General features: G+C 38.5%; 1 protein-coding gene across 1 annotated transcript in view; it reads left to right on the forward strand.

Annotated features, from left to right (window-relative positions):
- The window catches only part of LOC147725644 (plasma kallikrein-like), a 179,631-nt gene extending 169,118 nt beyond the window's left edge, over nt 1-10,513 (forward strand). The window contains exons 7-8 of the mRNA XM_086964474.1: nt 1,862-1,903; nt 10,500-10,513. Coding sequence (XP_086820600.1) covers nt 1,862-1,903; nt 10,500-10,513 — 56 coding nt within the window. The remainder of the gene's footprint in view (nt 1-1,861; nt 1,904-10,499) is intronic.
- Nucleotides 10,514-10,896: the final 383 nt, after the last annotated feature.

Raw genomic sequence — 10,896 nt, forward strand, 5'->3', positions numbered from 1 at the left:
TTGTGAAAGGCGAGCATGCAGTAAGTTCAAGTGAAATCAGGCAATGGCTGAGGTTGGATGATGCATTGCACCTTGACAGATGTGAATGACAACCACAGACCAATACATGAAGACTGGCTGACAATCCCTATAAGTCGATACATAATTCTAGGAAAAACACAATGTCTTGGCTAACACAGACCTAAAAAAAACAATTGATCTGGCATTGGCTGCTAGCCTCTTGCCAATGAGAAAGAAAGCAAGAAAAAAAGAAAGGGAAGAAGAAAGAAAGAAACAAAAAAGAAAGAAAAGAAGGAAGAAAGAAAGAAAGAAAGAAAGAAGAAAGGTGGAAAGAAAGTAGAAAGGTAGAAAGAAAAAAGCAAACGAGCAAGAAAGAAAGAATGCAAACGAGCGAGAAAGAAAAAAAGCAAATGAGCAAGAAAGAAAGCTAACAGCATGAAATAAGGGCATAACTTAATATAGAACAGATTTAAATGGAGACAATATGTTGTGCTCTGAAACAGTTGTAGTCAGATAAACAAAAGATAGTCCAGAAGCAATTTAATCCCAAATCTGCAAGAAACATGAACTCATAAGGCTGGAATGTGCATTGGTTACATCAAAGCATCCTGCTGTAACATCAGGATATAAACACAAAGGCAACACTAAAGTAATTATAAAAAGCATTGGCATTGAAGGGAGCTTCCCTGTCCGTTGAAGTGTTCAATGGGAAAGAGCAAAATGCAGTCACTTAAAATGAAGTTAACCAGTGGCTAATGCAGGATGACCCACTGCCCCATGCTATAGGGGGTGGAGGCAACATGTGACTGACCCACCAACAGACCAATGGATGAAGAGAGCTGACTGAAAGCCCCTTTTAAGTAAGTATATTATGCAAAGCATTTGAGTAAAATCAAAATGTCTTGGCTAACGTTAGACCTAAAAAAAAATGTATATTTCTTAAAAAGCGTTGAGACATTATAGTTACAGACATCCTTACAAACTCCGTCTGCCACATAGGTTCTTTGTAGCCTTGAAGCACATCATCGGTGTCCTATCTTAAGCTTACTTTTGTATTCATATGCAATGAACTATGCACTAAAATACTGTTATTAATTCTTTCATTAGATTCACATATCATTATTCCCCACATGAGTCAAATCCAAACACACAAAAAGTTAAAAACTGTATTCAAAACCCTGATTCACAAAGTCGAGAAATATAGAATTTTAATGAGAAGAAGTCATTTTATGGAAGCAAATGTCTGCGGAGTCATCGGTGATCCTGAGGCGATTGGGAGTGGATGTCTTCAAGGAGTGGTTAATGAGAGTAGGGTGAAAACCCACACGTTTGTGCCTTTGTAGATCCTAGCCCTTCCATGTACTTCTAAACTTACACCTGCACCACTTACATGTAAGAGATGCTACACATATGAAAAAGGGCACAGGACATGTCATAAATTGTTTTCCATGTTAAGTTCACAAATTCTGTAATGTGAACACCCCAGGCTCAGTGGGTTATGCAATGCACGTCATTTTAATTATTTTGGGGATACTGGGTATGACATTTGTTTGGGACCCCATATACAAATACCAATTTTTATTTTATTCATGGTGGACTGCTAATCCCAGCCTGCATTATGCCAAACAATGCTAAAGTATATGGTAAACAAGGTCACAAAAACAGTTGAAATATGTCTTGCTCAAGAGCCCCAAACAATTTTTACGAGTACACTGGTTGGAGGGGTGGGTTGTAGTCGGGAATTCCACTGGTTGTAGGCCTACACCTCCCTGTGTTAGGTTTAATAGCCCTCTGTTGAGTCCATGGAGTGATGTGTGTTTCAGTCTTGCTAAATTTTGTTGCGTTGTTGTATCTTCAACAGGGTATGTGCCACCCCTCCGGACTGAGATCCCCGACTCTACTTGTAAGTACATTTTGGTCATAGCAGTCCTGCTTTACCTAGCAGCCAATGCCACTGCCTCTTCCCCCCTCAATTCCCTTCCATCTAGGGGTGCAATGAAGCTCCCTGCAGCCATCGTTCAGGGCTCCAGATTCAGCCCAAAGCCAATGAATATCTGTGAGATATGTGAGACTCAGGGGCCCCCTGCCATATTCTGCAGAGGAGGGTACCATTTTTCACTATGACACAGTTTTCACGTCACTATCCCACCCCTTTCACATCTGTCTGGGTCCTCTCTCTGACACAGACAGCCTTATCTGTGGTTTATGAATCAACACACATGAGCGACTCATTTCATGTTTGACATTTTAAGGGTATTTCATTACAACAGCCCTGCATGGGGTCAAGGATTTTCAGCTGGCAACACATGTTTACAGTGAAAGTAAAGCTGTAGCCAAGTTGGCACTGTGTGTGGGGGGGAGGGGCGGTGTGGCAGGAAGGGTTCTTCAAGGAGGGGGTCAGGAATGAAGTAGGGACATCTAAAAATAGGAACCGTCTAGGAAGGAAGTGGGCATCTCTAGGGAAACCAAGCATTGGCAAAGTCAATGGGTCTGGCTTTAATGTGCTGCACTCAGCATTCTTACAGCCTCACTGCTCACCTTCACTGAAATGCCAGAGTATTTTTTACCTTTTGTTTACAGGGAATAGTATTGAAAAGTTAGTAGAGAGACTGACCTTGAGCTCAACCAAGAGTTCATAGGAAGAGGACAAAACATTTTAGAGAAAATATAGAGTGGAATCCGAGATCTTAGCTACTCAGGACAAGTGCCAGCACTTGCAGTGTCCCAAACAAGACCCATTTACTCACCTGTAACCGGTGGAGGAAGTCAAATTTGAAATTAAGGGAACCGAACTGAACTAAATTAAGCGATAAATGTGGCATCTGCATTTTGTACAATCTCAAGATGAAATAAGATATTTAATTGAGCCGAAAAAGAGTGCATTGCTATAGTCCAAAGAGGATGAGTTAGCTGCTTGATCTTGCTGATTTAAGGGCAGAAGAAAAGCACAGTGTTCATTGTAATGCCACATTGTTTGGTTGGAGTAGCAGGGGTTGTTTATTTGCCAAGGGCAAGTGACTGCCACACAAATGACTTGGCATAAGGACGAGTCTCTAGAATAAACACTTCCATTTTATCTACACTCAACCTCAAATGGACATTGGTCTTCATAGATGTGATTGTGGCAAACATTGTGGTAGTTTCAAAGGCAAAATTAGTTTCTACCACATTGTATCAGGAGTTAAATATCTACAATTACAACAAAAAAGTAATGTAAAAGAACATTATTGAAGCAACTAAAGCAGTTAAATATAAGTTTCCATTGTTTTACTCTTGAATAGAAGAAACACTTTAATTAAAAAAACAAAAATCAGTAGACATAAAATGATGAATGCACACAATAAAAACAAAACATCTCTAGCACCACCTGAACCACAGCTCTGTGACAGAAAGTCTCTCAGTGTTATACCGTGCCTAGCCCCTTCCAATCGTTTGAGTAAAGGGGTTCATAAAGGGAAGTTCTTCCCACTGTATTTGTCACAGTGTTTTCAACTTAAACTCCTACTGCTTGCATTTTTTAGAGAGTTTACAAAGTAAAATATCCTTGTATATTTGTTACAGAGTTCACAATGTAAAAGCTGACTTTCAGGGTATTCGGGCAGAGCAGTCAAAGGCTGAGGCTGACATAGTCAGAAGTGGGTGAGAATGTCATTACAGTAATGCACAAAAATAACACACAATGAATCACTGTTCAACCAGTTGTTTTTCTTTGCAAAAAAGCACTTGAATACACACACAACTAAATACTATAATGAAAATGAAGGTTGTGAGAAATGTGTGTTGTTTGATTTCACGTAATTGAATGAACATTATAAAAAAAATTGCAAAATAACACATAATTAGATAAAATACAAATCCACCATTCAAAGCTATATTTTAGTACGAAATGCATACTCACATCAGTTTTTCACATTTCACTGTAAAAATGAGCTCTGAGAAAACAAGCAATGACAACTTGTGCTATGGCCATTTCAGGTATTCCAGAACATTCACTGTAAAATTTTGCTATGAGCCACGTGTTATTACGTGACGTTCTGTAATTTTGAGAATTTCAAATTACAAGCTTAATGCAACACTCTTAAACTTTTGTGGATTGTGTCAAAGTAATTTAAACTTCATCTGGGCCAAATTAAATTTACATATATTAAGATGTCAGATGAAATTTAAAATTGTTGCAGTGTATGGAAGTTGCACATGAATCAGGGTGCAAATCATGTACCCTAAAGAAATATTCACAACACACATGAGAGAGGAGAAAGTAAGCCACCCTACCCCTTCCTAGGGAGTCCCTATTACCACAAAAGATACGACAGCTGTTGGTAGAAATATCACAGTTTGAAACTAACCTTGTAACTGTAGTCTGCTCTAAGTTTTGTAAGGTACAATGTCACAATTTTCCCACAAGCTGGCACAAAAAGGTAAAATCTATTCTTCGTCAAGTCTTCTACAAATTACAGTGAGATGGCTATTGCCTTTGTCAGCATATTTAATAATCAATAAAGCATGATATATAAAAAAAGATCACGCAGTCTCTTCCTTTAAAAACCAATCAAACAATTAGTAAGACCCAAACTATATGCATTGATTTAACATCTTATGGTTAATACACAAGTTGCATTTTGTAGTATGTGAAGTAACACTACTCGTATTGCAAAATTCTATTAACAAATCTACATGCAGATACTTTTTCCTCAGCTTCGCCTATATTTGTATGCAAAGATCTTCCTCACACTCATAAGTATATGATTTAGGTGTAAATGTAGGAGGGATCTGGTGAGCGGTAAGAAAATGGGCACTCATTACTAAAAAATGGTAGGGGTTTAGGGAAATGTGAGGAAAGGTTTACAAACTAATACTGCTGATAGAAACACATACCCACAAAAGACCATTTCTACTCACCACCTACACTCCTAAAGTTCCTGCAGCCCTAAAGGTCACAAAACAGTCAAAGATGTACTCAAGTCTGGTCTTGAAGTAAGTCTAGCTGCAGACACGGTCATTTAGAGGTATAGCAACAGATTCCTGTAGAAAATATAGCAGCATGGACTTATAATAACATTCCATAGGACATTCTGTGAATGATGACTAAATTATTTACATATTTAATCTTTAGGTAAACATTTGGAAATATTGACATTAATTATTCACATACGGTGTTTGTAAATTTACTAAATACTAATTGAAATAAAAATGGCTAGTAAAGCTGCTTTAATTTTGTTTTGAAATGAACATATATAAAATAAATTGATATAGGTAAATTATATAACTATTAAATACATATTGATTTTGAAAGTTAGGTAATGAATTGCCACATTCTATTCTATTAGTTCTACGATAAAATATTATTTTAATGTATTTAACATTTATATTTCACATTAAAATATTTTTTAATATGTTTATTCAAATAATAAACTGTAATAATTTCACCTATAGTTTTCCAAAGGGGGATCTCTTTAAAAAAAAAATTAAAAAAACATTTTCTATTTTGGTTCCCAACTTTAGTTAAAGCATCTAAAACACTTAAAAATCAGCCCAGCTCCAATAGTGAATATATTTATAAATGTATAGTATACATAAGTCAGTGACATTACTTATGTTTAACAAGGCATTATCATGTTCAAGCATCCACTGATGACAATCCTTTCTCAAATTACCACTCAAGTGGTCTATCCACAGGGGGGCGATCTATACATACATGTGAGATATTGCTAGTAATATCTTTACACTAGTAAATTTCTTTTTACATGTCCTCACTCCGTGAACATGGAGGTGGAGAAATGTAAGTATACACTTAAGTGTGAAGCCACACTCTAAACTTGTGAGTAGCACAAATGAGTAGACTTACACCTAGGAGCTGGAGTAGATTTACAGTGATTGTATCTCCACTTGTAAATGCACCTCTGTATACATGCATCTGTAGATGCCAGCCCGTTACTGTGGCCAGGCCTAAAAAGTGGCATCTGCACTAGATGTAAAACCCCTTTCTATTGTATGTGTCACATACTTAAGTTGCTATCTAATGGATTTGGAAGATCTGGTTCAGGAGGTCTCAGGACAGTCAGACGTTAGTAACCCCAATTGTACTAATGGGGTCTTTTGCCTTTGTTGTCCTGGGACCCTCGCATTCAAAGACCGTCAAACTGGAAAACTAGGGCCCACTTTAACTAGGCAGAGCATCTCAATGCTGAGTTGTGGACTTGATGCAGGTTAGAAACTTAGAAAGCAGCAACACACTTCATTAACACCTCATAAATCTATGTCTAGGAAGTACTTTTTTCTTTATACCAGAAAAGTTTCTTAATGCACCTACAACTAAATACTAAGATAATCAAACCCCATACTTACGGGACGTCAGATGGACTTACAAGTTAGAACATCTCCTAAAAGGTTCTTGCAGATTAAGCCGCAGGCAAGTCGTGTGCTGAAGAAATATTCCAAGAGGCACCTGGCTCTGTAAATGTAGTGTGCTCCTCTTATATATGAAATACAACAAGACAAAGTGTGCAACTGGAAGCTCTAACTGTTATAGAAATAAATGGTCTATTACAAAACATGATGATTTTCATAATCACTAAGGCCAAATTGTTCACTATGTAACATGAAAGGTCCACCTCATTGTCACTACATCTAATAACCATATTTCAAGCCTCACAGCTTTAGATTGAATATAAACAAGACCTTTGCATAGAGGGACTGATCAAATAATGTAGCAGACTCAAGACTACATTGACGTGAACATCAACTATTCTGCAGACAAATACATTTACAGCAGCTGGACTTAAACAGGGACATGTCTGCTATTTGTATTGAATTTGTCAGACAATTGACATTATAAAACACTTTCCTATTGTATTTGTCAAATACATTAACATGTAAAGCCTCTTTTTAAGGAGATCAGAAAGTAAAACTACTTCCTATGGTATTTGTCAGAAGGTTTACAATGTAAAACCCCTATTGATGGCACTTGGCAGGATTTCACTAAGCTACTTCAGATGTTTTTGGTAAACAGTTGAATGTACAACTCCTTTCAGGAGTATTTGCTAAGAGAGTTCCCAATGTGAAACCCTGTCCTACTCTATTGGTCAGGGCCCCTTCATAATATATTTTATCTGGGGTCAGCGTAAGCATTCCTCCTATCAACAATGAACAATAGAATTACTTATTTTGTGACTAGCACAACTATTCCTGAATCAAATGCTTGTAGAAAAGATCCGGAAGTGAGCAGAGCCATGGGCTCTTTTTCTAGTACACATTCTTACTCTGTTTCTGGTGATCTTGTAAGCCTTGCAGATGGCTTTACTATCGAATGCATACAAAAAGGGATGGGTGGAATGTTTAAATTAATCTTAGCCACTGGTAATCACTTGAGGCTGCATCCCAGTCCAAGCCTGGTTTTGTCTTAGCTAGGGGCTCATCAGCGGGCTATATTTCGAGTTTGTTGTGATACAGTGAGCACGGAACCCATGTCTGGGCATATCCATCCCACTTAGGGTGACATAATAAGTTTAGAAAAAATGAAAGATGGAATGCTTGAATTAATCTCAGCTACTGCTAAACATTCAGGCCGCATCATTATTTTGCACAGCAGGCCACCTCAGTTTGGACTCATTTTTGTTTTACTTCACTACCAAACAAGGCCTAAAAATCCCATGGAATTCTATACAAATATGGTTTGTCCTAAGGATGCTAATCGAAACCCTTACCTACTACTGTCATATGTAGCAGCACATGTAACAAAGTACTTGCCTACAGAATTTAACAATATACTAACAATAGAACCAGAAATGTCTCTTGTTTTTAACACATGCTGTGCACAATAAATAATGCAGGCCTACTGCCTTTGTCATTATTTTCATTAGAAACTGATCAGACCTATGGCATCTGACATTACTTTTCCCAATGAACCAATTAGGCTTAAACCTTTATCACTGCCTGGTCACCATAACCAACAAAGGCCTACCTTAGTGAGCATAGTCTGTGAAATACAAAAGACTCTTTTCAAGGGAAGTAAACAACTTAATGACCAATCAAAGCCAATCGAGAGGAGGCTCGCCATGTGGGCGGAACAGAAGCCTCTTAGTAGAGTTTCTAAAGCTCTGGTTATGTTGACCACATAAGGTGTTTGGTAAACCACACATAAAGAAGCTGTTTTTGTTGGTCTTTCATCTCTAGCTCAACTATTCCAAGGAAAATACAAAGGAGAGGAGTCAGAATGGAGGACAGAGGAATTGAACAGTAATAAATAAAACGTGATTCTGCATTTTAAATCAATAAGAATTGCCTTAAGTGCCTGCACAAAGAAATCAGGGATTGGTTGTAGAGGGGGAACAATATTTCTAACTTCCAAGCGATCCATGGTAGAAATGACACTTTCTAATAAATGGACTGTCATATTCTCAAATATGTTGCATTAGAGGATTAATTTCCACAGTGTAATAAACACTTGTTCCCGATGATTTTGCTAAAATAAGCAATTTTAGACAAAAGACAAGAGATTCGGAAAAATCCCTTTCAAGTTGTAAAGCTTGAAGTGCAGTGCTCAGGTTAAAAAAGGCAAAAGTCGTAAAAATGTATTTTATTCTTCCTGTCGGCAAGCGTTCAGACATGCGGCAGTGATAGGTGGTATGTATCTACCTATTCTGTCCATAGCTGCATATTCAGTCCCATAACTCATTTATTTATTAATTTATGTACTGTGGAATTATTTAGGTTCATGCGTCCCATTATATAACAATCTTGGAATTTGCGTGTATCACACACAAAGCGTTAAACTCTAAGGGGCATATTATCAACAACTAGCGATATTTATCGCTAAAAAAGATTAGCGAAATTTATTTATCGCCAAGCTTCGCCGGATTTTATTGCTGAGATAATGTGCTATTAGCAATGTTTATCTACAATGCGATAAAATAACCGGCGATAGCGGCGAAATGCATGAATATCGCTGGAAAACCAGCGATATTCAAGCATCATCGCCAATAGGGTCTTAGCCAGAATACCCACCTCCCAGTGGATATATTGGCTAAGAACTGGTCTGAGCAGGCGTTAGTTTTTAGCAATATTCGCAGTTAGCGTGAATTTTTTTATCGCTACGCCTGCCTTGCTAATAGGCGATAGCGATGTTAGCGACTGCTTTCAGTCGCTATCTGGTTGGGTACGTCCACTTTGCATGTCATTAGCGATAAATATCGCTGACATGCAAAGCGGGCCCCAAACTGCTCGCTATCACCTAAAAGCTGTCGCTAACTGATGTTAGCGACAGCTTAATAGGGCGATGAAATTATCGCCGCTTTGCGGACAAAAACGGCCGCAAATGCGGCGATAATTTCATTTCGCCTGCCTTCATAATATGCCCCTAATTCTCCAGCATGTCTCACCCAGAAAATCGTGGTTTGCCAGGGTTTTTGTTCTGCAACCTCCCCTCTTCCGGAAGAAGAAAACATACAACAGAGCTTTCTCTGTGGCCGCACCCAGAATCTGGAACTCGCTGCCACCCAGCGTCAGAAGAATTCCTTCCTTGTCTAGATTCAAGAAGGAAGCGAAGACTTTCCTAATGGGTAAATTCCTTCCATAAACACTCCTAGAGCATACAAAGCTCAGCGGCCTAGCGATATGCTCTCTTCTTGGCCTCTGCCAGTGTATGCCAATCTGGATTTCTTTGGTGCAGCCTACGCAATATCTTGTATCATGGTTGTTGCTATCTACTTTTACTTCATTTGTACTTCACTGTCACTTTAAGGGGCAGAGACTGGTGCTCTGCAGTCTGCCTCTGCTCCCACCAACGTTTGTTTTTCTCCCTTAAGTTGTACCCTTGTTCGCCTATTCCCTCTCATTGCAATATTTTGTTTATCACGGAAAAAAGTTCTTATGATTCGTCTGTTCTGAACTTTTAGCCCTATAAAGCGCTTTGATACCCTAATAGGTCACATTCGCGTTCCATAAAACACTAAAATAAATAAGTTTAAAAAAATCTATATATCTATATATATATATATATATCTTTGCAGTTTGAAAAAGCGGATCACTGGGCGTATCAACCTTTTCTGACAACAAATTATGTGGAACTAAAAATTGCAAGCAGTGAACAATTCTGGCTGGTTGGAGGAGTCCTATCAGATTTGCTGTCCCAACCATCTCTTACCGCCATTGTGATTTGCAGCCTCTGAACTAATTAGAATGGACCCATGTTAGGCAGCCAAACAGAATAGGTTGTGGAAAATTGCACTCTTCTGAACTGGCTCAGCCTCCACCATTGTGCTGGTAGTCTGAGGTCAAGCTTAATTCTGAGCATGGAAGACCCTGACATTTTTTTCACCCCACAAATGCAGCCGATTGTTGCTCCCTTTAGGTGAAATTTTAGCTGAAGATTTCAAACACCCCAAGTCATCAGTAGTCTGAAATGCAAGTGCAACATGTTAAGTATTTTCTGTTGAATAAATTGTGTAAAATACAGAGATTGGAGTCTCTCTTTGATTGTGTGTTTCTTTCTTGCCTTGTAGGCTACTTCAACTGACATTTTTGATCCACGGACTTACCTGGCCTTGCGCAGAGTTGGGCTCCCAGAGCATGCTTTCCTGCAAGACTTGCACTGATGTGGGCGAGTGCATCAAACCTAACCTTTGGAATCAGAAACGTGTGGTGTTAACTTCTAATGTATGGGAGTCTGACAGCAGCCAGACTCATTGTGTGAAGGTCACTGCACCACTCCTATGTTAATATGTTAATGTTATTGTATTTTTAGAATAAAGATGGCGTTTAAGATTCATGTATTGGACAATAAAGGCATGGGTGAAGTGAGTCTCTCCAGCAAAGCCAAATATTAAGCAATGATTTTGTGAAACTGGGAAGTAAAGTCATTTATCCTAAGCTGGAGGCAAAACAGCGCCATCCAGAGGA

Source organism: Lissotriton vulgaris, chromosome 3_2 (assembly GCF_964263255.1).
Source record: "Lissotriton vulgaris chromosome 3_2, aLisVul1.2, whole genome shotgun sequence".
Taxonomy (NCBI): domain Eukaryota; kingdom Metazoa; phylum Chordata; class Amphibia; order Caudata; family Salamandridae; genus Lissotriton; species Lissotriton vulgaris.